Consider the following 16,941-nt stretch of genomic DNA (forward strand, 5'->3'; position numbering starts at 1 on the left):
GATTCTCTGCATCTTGGGGTCAAAATTGAAAGCTTCAATATCTGAGATATAGGTGAGAGGATTATTCTAGGAGGGGTGGGTGAGATTTTGTGGCCTGCACTGTGCAGGGGGTCAGACTAGATGATCATAATGGTCCCTTCTGACCTTAAAGTCTATGAGTCTGAGACTCATTTGCATGAGTCATGATCTCATTTGTATATTTTCTGCTGATCCATTTTTGTGCTGGGATTTTTGTGCAAAAACAAGCAGTGTGGACATTTTCTTTTTGTACAAAACCCCCCTTTTTCCGCAGGATCCTTATGCCCCAAAAAAGGAGGTATACCCATCTTGCAGAAAAAGGGGTTTTAGCACAAAAAGAAAACATTCACACCGCTTGTTTTTGTGCAAAAATGGAATTCCTCATTTGCATATTTTTTACAGAGAAAACTCGTAGTGTTGATGTAGCCTAAGAGTTCTATGGGTATTTTTTGTGTATTACATCTATTTTTAATCAATTTAGTTACAATGTGGGTAACTACTAATTAGTTTGAAATTTTCCTTGTATGGGATAGAAATGAACATAGGTGATCCTGTTGATGGTTTTGTTTCTTCTCCTAGGGCCCAGTTGTTCAGATTTGAAGCAACCTACATACTTAGGATTTGAAAGAGATGTCTTCAAAACTATAGCAGACTACTATGGCCAGATGAAGGAACCTCTACTCACATTTCATCTTTTTGATGTTTTTGTTAGTGTGTTAGGTAAGTTGGCATGTAATATAATACAGAGAAGAATTGTGAACTCTTTCCCCCGTCCTTCCTCAAAAGTATCGTGTGTGTGTGTGTATGTGTATGTGTATATGTGTGTGTATATATATATATATATAATTTTAGTAAGTGTCTCAAATTTCTTGACCAGTTCCTTCCCTGTAACTATAATACAATAGAATATTCTAATACTTAAATACATTTTGATTATCATAGAATACTTGAACTGGAAGGTACCTTGAGAGGTCAAGTACAGTCCCCTGCCTTCACAGCAGGACCAAGCACCATTTAGTTCAGTGGTCCCCAACCTTTCGTGGCTGCTGGGTGCCCAGGGGCAGGGCTGCTCACATGCTGCGCTTCCGGGGGTAGGGCTACGCATGCGCCGCACTCCCGGGGGTGGGGGCCACCCACGCACCCTGAGCCCAGGGACGGCACCGTGCATGTGCCGCGCACCTGGGGCAGGGGCCGCCCGTGCGCCCGGGGCAGGGGCCAGCACTGCGCATGTGCCGTGCGCCGGGAGTAGGGGCCACCCATGCGCCCTGAGCCCAGGACCAGCACCGCACATGGGCCGTGCGCCCAGGGCCGGCACCACGCATGTGCCGCGTGCCAGGGGCAGGGCCAGCCCAGATGTTTCGGCAGGCGCACATAAATGTCCCAGCGGGCGCCATGGCGCCCACGGGCACCACGTTGGGGACCACTGATCTAGGTCGTCTCTAATAGATGTCTATCTAACTTGCTCTTAAATATCTCCAGTGATGGGGATTCTACAACCTCCCTAAGCAAAAGAAGGAATGAGGACACTCCTACCACTGGACAATGTGAGCATGAATCCCACTGCCTCTCACATTCTAAGCAAGCGCTTGACCACTTGAGCCAATTCCCCTGTCTACAGTGACAGTGTTATTGTTGCATACCTTCAGTTGTGTTATAAGGCTGAAAGCCTTGAACCAGGCTTCTAAAGGTATCGATGTGGCTCCATTGCAAGGCCTGAATGACTTAGATTTTCTCCTGTCAAGGCCTGGAATTTAACTAAAGGAGCAATTGCCCTGGCACCTGGTGATTCAAAGGAAACAGCAGCCAAAGTCCCAGGCCACTTAAATCACTGCTGGAGCACAGCAGTGAGAGCTCCGGGCAGCACTGAGGGCTGGCTGACCTTGGTCCTGCCCCTTCTGATCTTGGCCTCTCCCCTTCTGGGAATGCAGAGCCACCCTCCTACCTTGCCCAGAGTCCCATGGAGGCTGCTGGCTCCATTATCAAATCTCATTTTCAAAAGGGACAGCGCTCTTAAGTTCTATTATTGACTTCTTCCCTGTGTGCTCTGTATACATTTATTTCTTGGTTACTTTCCATTGTACGTTGTATTCCACTTCACCCAGCGTTGCCAGGGTTTTATTTCATGGCTGCAGTTGTCTTCTCAAATAGCATATAAAAATACCCATTAAATTTCTCCTATAGCAATGTGTACGTGCAAACAAAATTTTGTTTTGTATATTTTCAAATGAAAAAAGTAACTTAGACACTATTGAAAATAGAATTTACTTTGACAGCACTTAAAGAATTTTCAGTACTATGTGAGTGTTTGCACCAGTATTGGTCACCTGAAACTAAATCTAGGATGCTGTCATCCCTTCCTATGTGGGATCTACCTCCACACCCTTCAGAGGCTTACAGTTGTGTGTGTGGGTGTGTTTAAAAGCCAGGTCTACAGTAGACCTGGAAGCTTGAATTAATGTACGTAAGTTCAGCTAGGTAGAATACGTAGCTAGATTTGGCTTATTTTAAGCCAAGCTTGGCAGCGTCCCCACAGTGGGAGGACGACAGAAGCAAACGCTTCCATCAGCTTCCCTTACTCCTCACAAGAGCTGAAGTACCAAATGCTGGCAGGGGTGCCCTCTGAGTTCAATTTAGCGAATCTAGTTAAGACTCACTAAATCAAACTCTAGAAGGTTGATCGTGGCAGTGTTGATCTTCCGTGGAATAAAGACATGGCCTTAGACTCTCCTCTGTGTGGTGTGGTTTTGTTTTGTTTTTTTGTTAGCAGTTCCTCCAGAAAATATCTGGGTCCAGCTTCTAACAGACAAATGTTGCCCATTACAACTTGTGGTAGTACAAGGCAGAAGGAAAGCCAGAAGGAAGATGTGCCAGAGGCCAGAGCCTTCTTATGGGTATCATGTGTTCACTAGGATGTGTAGGAGGAGGACCTAAACATTGTAAAAGAAAATGCCTAATTGCCCATTACCCTGCTCTTGGTAGGAGTGTCTGAGTTCCCAATTTTATATGGAAAAGAGCTATATGGGAAATGTAATGGTGGTGATGGGACCACAGAGGGGGAAGATGCATGTTGTGTAAGGTGAAATGATCTAGGCAAAGGTTATTTAATTTCAAATGCTCTTGCATGGCATCTGTACCATCACATTAATCTTTCATAATGAGAAAGTTCAAGCTTCTTGCTATTTTGTTTCTGTCAGTATTTCTTTTTCATTCACAACCCTCAGTTCTAAACCACTTTTCCACTGCTGTTAGCTAAGCTTTTTGTAGCTGTCTGCTGAATTTGTCGGGTTGGGTTTATAGTACCTAACTAAAAAGGGTTGCCCATATATTTCAAAAATATTTCATGCTACATGTAAGAACAGATATGTTCTGTAGAATCTTAACTTTCGTTATGGTGCTCTTCATTATGTTGCTATTAGATACAGTTGGATGTAGATTCACTTGCAGGCAAAGGATTTTACGTGGTATAACGCAAGATGTTATATGAAGGAATAGGGGTATAAGGAGTTAAAGTAACATTTTTATTTTTTGAGGTAGCGTATATTAAGGCAAACATTTTATGGATATTTCACTATCTTGTTGACAGCTCATTGGGGTGAAAATTATTTTTGTTATACATTGTTCTGTTACAGCTATTAAAATACATTCAAAATTTCAAAGAAAGCAGCCTGATTATTATACTAACTTATGGTTTTAAAATGAATATGAAATGCACATATATTTATCTTTCAAAAAGATTTGACTTTCTAATTTTTGTTTTTAGAATAACTCTGGAACTGTCTATGGACAGGCTAGGTGTCATGATTGTGACTTTCAGTTGGCTGAGTCTTGGATACCTACTGCCACCATTTAAGACTTTCAGTGGGAAATTTTACCTCTAGGTGCCCCTCCCTCTGCTTGCTTGTAACAAGGGCCAGGTCCCCAGGTAGTATCTCAATAAGTATGGCAGATGTCCTTCATGGGCTGCTGCAAATATCCCCATTCACCGCAGCTCCACTCCAGACGGAAATAGCAAACTTCCAATTAAATCCTATGAATGAGCTCTGGTACTAAACATCTGTCAGTGTCCTTTTCAAGCAATGGAAAATGTTATTTCATACCCTAGTTCAGGGTTCCTTTTTATAAGCCTCAAAGTTTGACTTTCTCCCAATTTTGTCTCCCTGTTATAGCAGTCTGACTCTCCATCATAGCTGATGGACCACTTTCTGGAGTTTGAGACTTTTCTTGGCAACTTCAGCAAATCTTCACCAAACCACCTTCAGCTGGCCAGTCTCCACACTTCTGCCTCAGCGGTCTCCCTCCTATTGCTGACTTTCAAATAAACATGTTAGTGTGCATTCTAGCAACTCAAAGGGCCCTCACAGAGTCCTGAGTTTCAAATCACTAACTTAATTCCACCCACATATTTTACGTCCCACATAGCTCATATCTGACAAAATATAAACACAACATGTAGCCTAAAGTTCTCCAGGCTAAGTGACATTTTATTCAAAATACCTAAAATTGTTTGTGTGTATGTCAGGGCTGATCTGTGGTGGGAACTTGTATCACCCTAACTATTTTCTGAGGGATGTGAACATTCATGCATAAAAAGATGTAGCTATGCCACACATCACCAGGCTGTGGTGGTGGTAATTTTAATATTTTTCATTTTTCAAATTTTCTGCAAGGAAGCTACATGAATTCCTGAACTAGTACATAAGTGGGGAAAGTATAAGTTCAAATTGTATTATTGCTCAACTTTGTGTGATGGAATTCTGCTAGGGCATCAGCAATGGGTAGGAAAATTTGGAGAAAAGATTTTAGATGTGCATGTTTAAGGCTTTTTGGGAGAAGTTGTAACTAGGAAGGGTGACTAATTTAAATAAATCTGTTATCTTGTTTAAACCAGGTCTGCTGCAGAAAAATAACAAGGCCGTTGAAGCACTTCAGGTTTCTTGTCTTCTGCTGCCACCAGAAAATCGGAAAAAGCTGCAACTACTGATGAAAATGATGGCAAGGATCAGCCTCAACAAAGATCTGCCACCTCTTTGTGACATAGCTGGGACCAGAGCACTGGTATGCAAGGATTACCAAATGTTGAAACAGCATTGATGAAAGATTCTTGTTAATGCATGCAAAGTACAGTGTACTTCGGAGATGTTAGTAAATGATGTTCAGTTGGTTATTTGAACCAACTAGATAGTGATTGAGAGCACCATTTAGAAGTTGGAAATTCGAGTTTTTGCTCCATTCTATTTTAGGTGTGCGCGCACCTGTGTACACAGTCTTTGGAGATTTTTGCATTAGCAATATGCATAGGGTCAACTGTAGTGCCCCTCTGAGTACTGTGCTCACGTGGTACTATGTTAGGTGCTGCCCACCCTATGCCTTCTCAGGTCCTTCTTACTGCCTGTGATGGACGAAGTGCTTTGAGGGAGTCCCACAGAAAGGACAAGTGCAAAATCTGTAGAACTTCCACCCAGAACCAAAAAGGAGCTGGATAGCCACTTGAGGGTCCTCCTTATGGAGGCTGTGCTTCATCCTCCTACTCTGATCTCATACTGAGTCCCTTGGCATCTGTGCAAAGCACACCTCTGGTGCTGTTCCTCCTCACCAGTGCCAAAAAAGTGATAAAACAGGAGGAGTTCTTGGCACCACGAGGGAAAGGGGCCTCAGCCAAAGGACCTGTCAGGTTATGTGCCCGCCCTGGAGATTCACAGGGATACTGTTGCAGCCTGGCCAGGGATTGGCCTCCGGTTGGGTACACTGGCTTTTCTTTGGGCCCTTGTTGCCCAAAATGTCCCCTTTCAATGAAGAACAATTTGTCAGACCCTCTGTCTAACTCTGTGTGTTGTGTTGTAGCTGACACCAATGACAGTAATGTGCAAACCAGGAAGTACAGTAAGCAATGCAAAGTCACGTTGCCATTTGTTCAATTACATGAAAATCTTTGCCATTTGTGTCTAACAGAGACAAATGCAAACTTGGCTTTCTTGTCTTGAAGAGTATATTACAAGTAAAAGCACAAAAGAAAATTATTCTTGTCCCTTTCCCTGAAAAATGAAACCTGAGTGTATACACTTATATTTGTTCTTGAACCACTAATATTTTAATTAAACATACGTAACTTGATTAAAATTCTTATTCTGCCATTATTTTAACTGTATAATATAGCCTATGGCTACGTCTACACTGGCAGCTTCTTGCGCAAGAATTGTTTTGTGGAAGAGTTCTTGCGCAAAAAGTCTTCCACAAGAGTGCGTCTACACTGGCATGTGCTTTTGCGCAAGAGATGTGCTTTTGCACATGAGTGTCTATGGCAGTATGGACACTCTCTTGTGCAAGAAAGCTCTGATGGCCATTTTAGCCATAGGGGTTTCTTGTGCAAGAAAATCATGTTGCCTGTCTACACTGCCTTCTTGTGCAAGAGGGCTTATTCCTCGTGGGGAGAGGAATAACTCTTCCGGAAGCCCTGTTTTCCAACGCTAGACTGTAAATTTACTTGCACAAGAACGCACGTACAGTGTAGACACCTGGCAAGTTTTTGCACAAGAAGCCGCCAGTGTACACTTAGCCTATGTGTGTACTCTACAGTATTTTACTGTAGCATTTGAAGAGTTCATTTGTTGTATGTGACAGAGAAGTAAAAGTTAATTTGTCTGCTGTTTATATCATGGCAACCAGTGACTGAAATATAGACAAAAGATGATTGCAATTAATTATTACATTTAGTGTTGTAGCTTGCACCTGTATCTTACCAGCTGCAGCAGTTTGGGTCCACAGCTGCATGAAAATGATCTGGACAGCTGTCTGGAATTTAGTTAGAAATTCTTGGAAACCATTTTATTTGTTTAATAATAAGGAAATTCAGATAACCTTGTGACTTTCTGCTACATAGCAGTCCATGATAATGAAATACTACTATTGTTGTCTATTTAGTTCAATATCCCATATGAAAAGGCTATCTTTTCAAGCCTTAACAATAACAGAGTTTATTTCCAGTAGTCTAGGTCTGAAATAAAGGCTTAACTATGTAACTGCACCATTAGACCAATCTAACATAGTGCAAACAATACATTTATTAGTTTGCTTCAACATTTTCACTTACACAGTGCTTCTTTAATATTGTTGTATTGGAAACATATTGCCACTATTGAAGTCTGCTCTTTTCTGAAAGATCACTTTGACACTATTTACAATTTTCCTTGCAAACAATGAGAAATATACCGTATTTTCTGGCGTATAAGTCGACTGGGTGTATAAGACGACCCCCTAATTTTCTAGTTAAAAGATAGGTTTTCGTCTTATACTTGCCGTATAAGACTACCCCGCCTTAAGAGGCCAACCGGCAGCGCCCCTCCGCCTCCCCGGCTTTGCTCCCGGTGTCCCTGGTCTGCTGGAGATGGTCCCCAGCAGAGCAGAGGCCTCTAAGAACCCTCAGAGGCGCAGCACCCCGCCGCCGCTTTGGCTTTGCTTCTGGTGCCCCTGGTCTGCTGGGGACCGTCTCCAGCAGACCAGGGACACTGGGAGCAAAGCCTCGGGGGAAGCCGGCAGCGGGACAGCCGCGGCGCGCCTGGGCTGCCCCGCTGCCAGCTTCCCCTGAGGCTTCACAAAGCCGTGGAGGGGCTCGGGCAGTGGGGCAGCCCAGGCGTGACTGGGCTGCCCCGCTGCCGGAGCCCCTCCGCGGCTTTGTGAAGCGTCTTCCTGGTCTGCAGACCAGGGAGACGCGGAGCAGCTTTTCTTGCCCCGGAGTACATGGGCGGCGGGACCACGAGGTCCCGCAGTCTGTGTCCTCCGGGGCGAGAAAAGCCCCAGCGTATAAGACGACCCCCGATTTTTGGGGGATGTTTTTTAGCATAAAAAGTCGTCTTATATGCCGGAAAATACGGTATACAATGTATTTTTCTGATTTATTTTTTTGATTTTTACATTTCAGATGGTTCAAGCATTTTCTCATTGCATCCTCCGCTCTAAAGATGAAGTGGATTTAAATGAACTGCTTGCTGCTAAGCTAGTAACATTCCTGATGGACAATTGCCAAGAGATCTTGAATGTTCCCTCCTCCTTACAGGCTGTCATAGAGGAGCATGTAGTACATCTCCGAAGAGTCCAGGTGGGGCTAATAGAGGTGTTCAGTAATCACATGAAATGTCTCCCTCCTTTCTAAAAATATGGCATGTTTTATGTTCTTATGTAGCTTTTGCTACCTTTCTGATATCGTAGGCACTGACTGTAGCCTGAATGAATTGTTGCTATCAGCAACACATCATATATGTTGTATATTTGTGAAACACTAAGCACTAACTACTCTGGTAGTTAAGGCAAAGTAACAGTGCAGTAACTCCTTGCATGTCATGGAGCATTACTTTTTAGTGGCTGATTAATGAATTGTGGGGAAAGGAGCAGTTTGCAACCAGACTTAAAATTAAAATTTTCAAAAACTCCTAACTGACTTGGGTTCCTAAATCCTGGTGGCACTTAAGAAAATGGTATCTAAAATTTAATTCAGTGACAAAACAAAGCTACACATGGAAGGTTGGAGGTTGCCACCACGGCTGAGCTAGTGATTCATGGCTTGGAGGAAAACATTTTATTCTTTTTGGTCTCTATAGAGATCCCAATTTTAAAAGAATGAAAAGAAAAACTCAGTAAATACTCAGCCCAATAAGAACCCTGGCTACAGATGGCATATAACTTATTTCAATTGTACTAAGATGAGCTTTTTCAAGAAGACACTCAAATTTAAATGAATCCTTAACTACTGTTTCTGTCAGGGATAAAAATTCCTGTCCTGTTACAGCAGGTGAGCTCTTACAATTTATTTAGTTATGCCTAATCTACTATCTAATTGCTGTGTTGTTCACCCGAAGTCAGGAGTATTTTTTTTTTCCAATTTGGCAGGACAGAAGTCTAGATTCTCATTCAGCAACTCTAACAGAGGATATACATTTCCTGTCCCATAAATTTAAAGGTGCTCCAGAGCTGGAAAGGCTGGGGCCATACAATTGCCCTGTGCTCCAGAGAGAGGGGCATGCTAGCCTTCAGCAGGGGCAAGGCAGTGGCTACAATGTGGGGAACTGGTGGAAGACCGGACCCAGTGGCTACAATAGATGCTGTGTGGGCATGGAAGGGTTGGGGTCTTGGGCAGAAGGGGCAGGGCTGGGCCAGCTGTTCATCACTGCCCATGGATATTTTCTAGTCTAACATTTCTGCCAGTATATTTCTGCTTAAAATATCTGGATATTAAATGTCATAATCCCAGTGTTACTCTTGTAGTCTCATCCAGGTATTTATTTTTTATTCTTTTTTAGTGCCTCCCAGAAGGAAAGTGTTTGACTAAGCAGATTTACCAAAAATATTCAAACTTCACAATGCCTTAGCTATACTCAGTCTCTTGGTGTTCAATTGTTCTTCATAATTCTAATTTCAGTTAATTTTCAGTCTTGGTGTTGGTGTAGGACTCCCTGCAATCTTAACTCAGTTGCAGAATACCACAATAGAATTTGCATTGCAGATTTAGATGAATAAGCATTTACTCCAAATTAATGCATTTAATCTTACACTTTTGCCTTCTTCTCATTCACTTCTACATTATTACATAGTAAGTGCTTAAATGAAACAGTGTAAGGCCCTAAAAGCAAAATGAACAGAAATAACTGTATTGGATTTGCATGCAGCCCAGATGACTGACAAGAAAATATTCAACTGTTCGTTTATTAAATAAAGGAAATAAAACTATAATCCAAACTAATCTAACAGTTGCCTGCATATTACATTGCTCTACAATAGCAACTTTCACAGCTCTTCAGAGACACCAAAAGAAAGGTGGAAAAGAAAGGTGGAAAAATTGGAGAAGGTCCAGAGAAGAGCATAAAAAATGATTAAAGGTCTAGAAAACATGGCCTATGAGGGAAGACTGAAAGAATCCGGCTTGTTTAGTTTGAAAAGAGAAGTCAGTGTGGGGACACGATAGCAGTTTTCAAGGATCTAAAAGGTTGTTAAAAGGAGGGGGGAGAAAAATTGTTCTCCTTGGCATCTGATGATAGGACAAGAAGCAATGGGCTTAACTTCCTTGCTGCAATTTATAGGTTGGACATTAGGAAAAACTTCTTAATTGTCGGGGTGGTTAAACACTGGAATAAATTGGCTAGTGAGGCTCTGGAATCTCCATCACTAGAGAAATCTAAGAGCAGGTTGGATAAACATCTATCAGGGATGATCTAGATTGTGCTTGGTCCTGCCGTGAGGACAGGGGACTGGACTTGAGTTCCTGAGGTTTCTTCCTGTTCTATTATTCTGTGGTTCTAAAGCAGAACAAAATATATGGTTTTGGGGATATTTTAGTGGTCAGAATAGTTCTCTGCCCCTCTCTTACAAAATCTCAAACCAGGATCTGTCACCTTTCTAATCTTTGCATTACAGGGATGTTGGGAAATATTATCTACTTCCTACCCCACCAATATGCCAATGAAGTGGTGTTGGAAATAGTCAAGGACTCATGAAAGAGTTGTAGATTTTCAAGACTGCTGAATCTGCCAAAAGGGCAGTCAGTCTGTGTGTGCACAGAAAGGGATTTGGCAATTTCATCACGAAGGATAGTCATCTTGTATCCCATCAGAGGGGGAGTATGGATGTGTGGGGAGGGGCTGGAATATATTAAAGCTGGTCACTCTCTCCTTCTGCCAGCTAGCTGCTTCTTGGTGCTATTCTCGCTTACCCAGATCCTATCACTGCACTCACTTTGTGTCTCCTCCACAGTGTATTTTTCCTAGCTCTTCTATTTTATTTACTTTCATTCATTCCACAGGCGTCAAGGTTCTCGTTCCTCCTCCCCCTCAATTTATGATGAAGTGCTTTGTTGATTCTATATTTTTATAAGAAATGGCTTGAATGAACCAAACTATCAATGTATTTGATTTGATCAAGGTCACACAATGGTCAGTGAATCACTCAGGGCCCCACTTTAAATGCCCCAGTTTTTCCAAATGTACTCTTAAAATTATAGTCTTTCTTTCCCCCTCAGATAAAATATGCAGGCGCTGATACTGATACAGCTCTGCCTGGTCCATCATTTTGTCATCAAATAAGTACAGATGAATTTGAATACCAAAGAGTAAATGGCTCTCAAGAGCCACTTGTAGCTCTGTTGGAAGAAATTGCAATGAATAAAGAAATATCTGTCAAAGACAAAAAGAAGAAGCTGAAACAGGTAAAGAAGATTCTTAGAAATTCTTGTTTGTGGTGGTTATTATTTTTTCTTTTCCATCTGTGTGTATGTGAAGGATTTGATAGTTGCTTCTTATCTTTTACATTTCTAAAAAGACCAGTTTTATAGTTGTTCAATCTTTGAGGATTAAATTACAGTGAACTAAAGGCTCATTGAAAACAAGGAGTCGAGTTGCACCTTAAAGACTAATAACATGAGAGAAAACTCTCATATGAAAGCTTATGCCCTTATAAATGTTAGTATTTAAGGTATCACTGCATTTGCTGTTGTTTTTGCTCTAAAGGCGCATTAAATCCTATGAGAACATACTTTTAGGGAGGATGGGGGAGAGAGGGGAAAAAAATATTAAGATACTTTTATGAATGCAAATTGACTTTGCATTTTCAGTTGATTTCCTTTCACTTTCCTGAGTGTCCCTGTGAAGATATGACCTTAGACTAATAAAGTTAAAAGATGGAAATGTTCTGTGTACTTGGAGATTTTGAGGCGTTTTCATAAAAAAGTCTGTTAAATTGTAAGATCCAGTTCTGAAAAGGAAAAGGAGGCTGGTGTTTAGGCTCTTGGAAATTGAATAATTTTAATTTATTTTTAATTTAATTTCTTACGGAAGAGGTTTGTAGTAAAGCAACTTCTATTGGAAAAGACTACCAAGTTTTATATGCAGAGTTGTACACTCTGTGGCACAAAAAGCATATTTTTACTGGCATGTACAGAAAAAATTTGCTTTGTTTCTTTGCTTTAAGTAGCTACATTATTAATGTTTAATCTTTTTTATGAGGCTTTGTTTTGTTTAAACTGTACTTTTTTTTTAGTTTCAGAAGTCCTACCCTGATGCGTATAAAGAAAGATTTCCTACTCCTGAAAGTGAGGCAGTTCTATTTCCAGGGAAAAAAAAACAGAAACCACAACTGCTGATGTGGGCACTGAAAAAACCTTTTCAACCATTTCAAAGAACCAGAAGCTTTCGAATGTAGTATTTACAGTTCACTAATGACTCTGGATCTCAGAATATTAGCAATAGGATAGATCTTGTGCAAATGGACCTTTAGACAGCTTTTAACTACTGGAAAAAATCTTAACTACTGAAACAGTGGGAAAAGGTTATAATGGCAAAGTATTTCGGAGCGGATGCTAAGACTGAGCCATTATCTGTATTTTTGTCACTGGATATTTTTAATGATTTGGTTATTTTTAAGTACAAGATGGGCAATCAGAAATGAAAACATGGAAAAAAATCTGTTTTTATATTGTTAGTTGCCATTTTAAGTGTTATGTGTATATTTCAGTGTTGTTTGTCACCGGTTAATAGCATTTTCCCTGAAAAGGAAAACAGCTGGCATGCCTAAGGGATTAAAACATTGTACATATTTGAATGAACTTGAAACTCTGGATCTTGTACTCTATTTCTGACTATTTCTCAGGTAGTAGCCTTGAAATATTTTATAACACTGATTTCAACAGTGTGCCCTTTGTTTCCTCATTGATATGCTGCATTAAGGTCTGATCCAGCTTCTAGTGAAGTTCCATTGACTTCATTGGTACATGGCCAGGCCTTTAAAAATTACATAATCTTGCTAAATATTGCTGTACAAAATTAATTACTAATCTGATGAAAGTTACCCATTTTTATCTGAATATCAAATGTCTTATATTTTCTGTGAAAAAGGAGGTATTTATGGCAAGGTCAAAATTAAACGAGACTCTCTAGATTTTATTTTAATGATGTATTTGTTCTGTATAGTGAATTCTACTGTTTTTCCATATACATTTTGATTGTACCTTACCTGTAGTACTTCTAATGTTTTTTAGATAATAAAAAAACTTTTTAAGGTACTTATAGAGGCAGTGGGTTTCATCATAGCCTTCATATCTGGAATGAAGTTCCGGTTCTGAGAGAGTTGAATCTGAGTTTCCACAGTGGACTCCACTGCAGATTGAGAGCGCCTTAAAAAAACCTTAATCAACTTCTCACACTGAAGTTACAAAAAATAAAAAAAGTCTCAGAGGAGTAGCTGTATTAGTCTGTCTTTAAAAACAAATAGTGTTGTGGGCATGTTAGAAACTAACCAATATATTAGATAATGAGCTTTCATGGGTAAAACCCATAATTCATCTGATGAAGTGGGTTTTACCCATGAAAGCTCATGATCTAATATATTGGTTAGTTTCTAAGGTGTCAAGGACTCTTCATTTTTAACAGAATTTAAAGATGATTGTGGTAGAGATCAGCTGTAGTGTGTCCTTATCAACACTCTTGCTTTGCAAATGCTTTAATGAATCCTTTTCATACCATGGTGTGCAGTAGAAGGTTAATACCACTGCCACTATATTTTCCTGCACCTCTGCAGGTATGGACAATTGCAGCTCCTGTTGGCTGTGGATTGCCATTTCCGGCCAATGGGAGCCAAGGGAAGTAGACAGGGACACCACATCCTGCAGCTCCCATTGGCAGGGAACCGCAATACGTGGGCAATAGGAGCTGTAATTGCCTGTACCTGTGGAAATAAAGGTAAATATCACAGCGGTGGCCTGTCGTGGTATACCTGGGGAACTTGATCCGGCCTATGGGATGGTATTTGCCCCTCTCTGCTTATATTCACATCATGAGCTAGGAAGATATGACTATAATATTTTATAAAACTTCCATTGGTCTGTTCTTCCCTTTTTCAAATACTAAATATAAGGCCCCAGGTCCAGGAGATCATTCCACTTAAGTAGGACAGAATGCTGTCCCTGAAAACTAGAAACACATAAAAGTCTGTGGATAATCATGGTGGAGCTGAAATCTCTCCATATGTACTATAGAGCCCTTCTTCCCTTGGCAGCAGGGATAGCTCTTAGGTCTTTATCATGGGTTTTCCCACATGTCGTGTACTGCTCCTGGTGTCCCCCTTGTCAGATCAAGTGAGAATGAGGCTACAAGGCAGGTTTTATTTTGGTGCAGTGCTTTGCAATTAAAAAGAATTCACACAAAGTCCTTTCCCCCTGAACATAGTAAGAACAAACCGCAAAGCAGGTTCCTTGCTCATAAGCTCAAGCCTGAATTTCCAACCAGTCTGTTGTCCCAAGGAGCTCTGTCTCCACTCCCTCTCCGGGACATACTATCTACTCCTCTTGCTGCCTTCAGACTTTCTTTTGACGTACACAGTTGCAATCAATGGGTGTGTCTAAACTACACGTCTCAGTCGACGAAGCCATGTAGATTAGGCTGATGGGCAGAGAGAAGTGAAGCTGCGATTTAAATAATCGCGGCTTCATTTAAATTTAAATGGCTGTCGCGCTCTGCCGACCAGCTGATGATCAGCTGTTTGTCAGCAGATCGGGGCAGTCTGGACGCGCCGTGGTCGACAAGGAAGCCTGTCGACCGGCACAGGTATGCCTCGTGAAAGGCTTCCTTGTCGACCGCGGCGCATCCAGACTGCCCCAATCTGCCGACAAACAGCTGATCATCAGCTGGTCGGCAGAGCGCGGCAGCCATTTAAATTTAAATGAAGCCGCGATTATTTAAATCGCGGCTTCATTTCTCTCTGCCGATCAGCCTAATCTACATGGCTCCCTCGACGGAGCCATGTAGTTTAGACATACCCAATCGGTGCCACAGCCTGTGCCCTTGAAATTAGACCCCACAGAAACAGCTCTCCCACGTAGCTTAAGCATCAATCTTGCTATAGGGGCCAGTACAGTGGAATTCTGGTTTTGGTTTCATCTATCCCTCTACAGATGTTAATATTTCTTTCATTGACCTTATTATCTGAGAGCTATTAAGGACACGAATATTCAAAGGCAATTTCATCCACTTTGCAAATGTTTTATGCATCTTTACGGGCTAAGAGATTGCATTATGGCTCAAAAGGAAAGTTAGAATGGTTTCCTAGAGGAACTGAAATCACTGGAGGTAATTAATGCAAATCCCTGAGCTGGTTGCAAGCAAGTCTGTAGATACCTTTCCCCTTGGAGAAAGTTGCACAGAGTGGTTTAAAAAGTGTAGCAAATTAAGAACTGTATAATGTGACCACTCTACTCCCACCCCAACCATGAAAGGACACAAGACTGATTCAGAGGAAATATACTGCAAGACAAACCAAAATACTTAGAAAAACATGCCATTTTATCCCTGCATATAAATTGGTTTCAGGAAATATTTTCTCTGTACTGCTTTTGTTCTGAATAAATAGTACTTTGCTTTATGAAGGCTGGTCAATGGCTAATCTTGTCATTGCCCCTGAGAGAGCAGAGCTGAGCTATAATCAGCTCTGAGGTGTTTCCTGTGAATTATAGGTGTTTGTAGCCTAAATCCCTAGTCAGGCAGGATTGAATTGTACAATCTCAGCCCAAGAAGGGTGACCAGTCAAGGTCTGAGATATGAGGCTAACAATGTGATTGTCTACACAGCAATTCCGTTATTTTGAAATAAATTCAAAATAACAGATGGCTTATTCCACCTTGTATAAAACTCATTCCACAAGGAATAATGCCTAGTCTGAAATAGCTATTTTGGAATAGCCATAGTGTGGACGCTGCACTACTGCTATTTCAAAATAGCTCCTTCCCAGGGCCATTCAAAGTAATTACTCCCCAGTGCCTCCTGGGCCTCTAAATCGAGATAGCATGTCTACATTAGGGAAGCCTGCCTTGGACTTATTTTGAGGCTTCCCTGTAGTGTCAGAATGCTATTTTGAAATAAGCTATTTCAGAATATTTCTTCTGGAATAGCTTATTTTGAAATAAGTGTGCAGTGTAGATGTACCTGCAGAAAGTCACAAAGTAGTCAGGCTCAGTTAACTCAGGAATGGAGAGACCTAGGGCTAGTTTCAGAAACAATTTTCCCATGTAAATTTGCTTTTTAATCTTTCAGTACAGGTTTCATCTCTATAAACCAGAACTCCATCCTGGCATCATTCATGGTCTGGAAAGACCATGGATGTTTCAGGATCAGAGTCCTGGCGTGTTGCAAGGGTGGCAGCGAGCCAGGTGTAATGCAAGGAGTGGGGTGATCTGCAGCTCAGCTGGGCTGAAGGGGTGGGATGGGGCAGAGCAGCCCAGCTGCGGTGCAGGGGGGTCCAAAAGCCCACATGCAGCTCAGATGGGATGGGGGGAAGGGGCAATGGCTCAGCTGATCTGTATGGGGAGCCAGGAAACCCGGGCAATGGGGGGTCAGAAATGGCCACCCAGATCCCAAAAAAATCTCTCATCCAGGACTAGTGATGTCTTGAGGCTGCTGGACCAGGGAAGTCCAACCAGTAGACTTACAAACAAGGCATGGGCAAAGCACTACTTCCCATACCTCTGGGCTGTGTCTACATTGGCATGATTTTGCGCAAAAGCAGCCACTTTTCTGCAAAAACATGCTGCCTGTCTACACTGGCGGAGAATTTTTGTGCAAGAACACTGATGTTCTAATGTGCAAAATCAGTGCTTCTTGCACAAGAACTATGATGCTCCCGCTCAGGAATAAGCCCTCTTGTGCAACTGTTCTCACGCAAGAGGCCAGTATAGACAGGCAACATGAATTTCTTGCGCAAAAAAGCCCGATGGCTAAAACGACCATCGGAGCTTTCTTGTACAAGAGAGCGTTTACACTGGCACGGATGCTCTTGCGCAAAAGCACATCTCTTGCGCAAAGGTACATGCCAGTGTAGACGCTCTGTTGTGCAAATACAAGTATTTGCGCAAGATCATGCCAATGTAGAGGTAGCCTTGTTTTTACTGGCTTATCC

General features: G+C 41.7%; 1 protein-coding gene across 2 annotated transcripts in view; it reads left to right on the plus strand.

Moving 5' to 3' along the window:
- The window catches only part of DEPDC1B (DEP domain containing 1B), a 47,854-nt gene extending 34,797 nt beyond the window's left edge, over positions 1–13,057 (plus strand). For both annotated transcript variants that reach the window (XM_006112660.4, XM_006112662.4), the window contains exons 7-11: positions 598–738; positions 4,907–5,073; positions 7,934–8,110; positions 11,021–11,206; positions 12,037–13,057. In XM_006112660.4, coding sequence (XP_006112722.2) covers positions 598–738; positions 4,907–5,073; positions 7,934–8,110; positions 11,021–11,206; positions 12,037–12,198 — 833 coding nt within the window. In that variant the 3' untranslated portion in view covers positions 12,199–13,057. The remainder of the gene's footprint in view (positions 1–597; positions 739–4,906; positions 5,074–7,933; positions 8,111–11,020; positions 11,207–12,036) is intronic.
- The last annotated feature ends 3,884 nt before the right edge of the window (positions 13,058–16,941 follow it).

This window comes from Pelodiscus sinensis, chromosome 6, assembly GCF_049634645.1.
Source record: "Pelodiscus sinensis isolate JC-2024 chromosome 6, ASM4963464v1, whole genome shotgun sequence".
In the NCBI taxonomy this organism is placed as follows: domain Eukaryota; kingdom Metazoa; phylum Chordata; order Testudines; family Trionychidae; genus Pelodiscus; species Pelodiscus sinensis.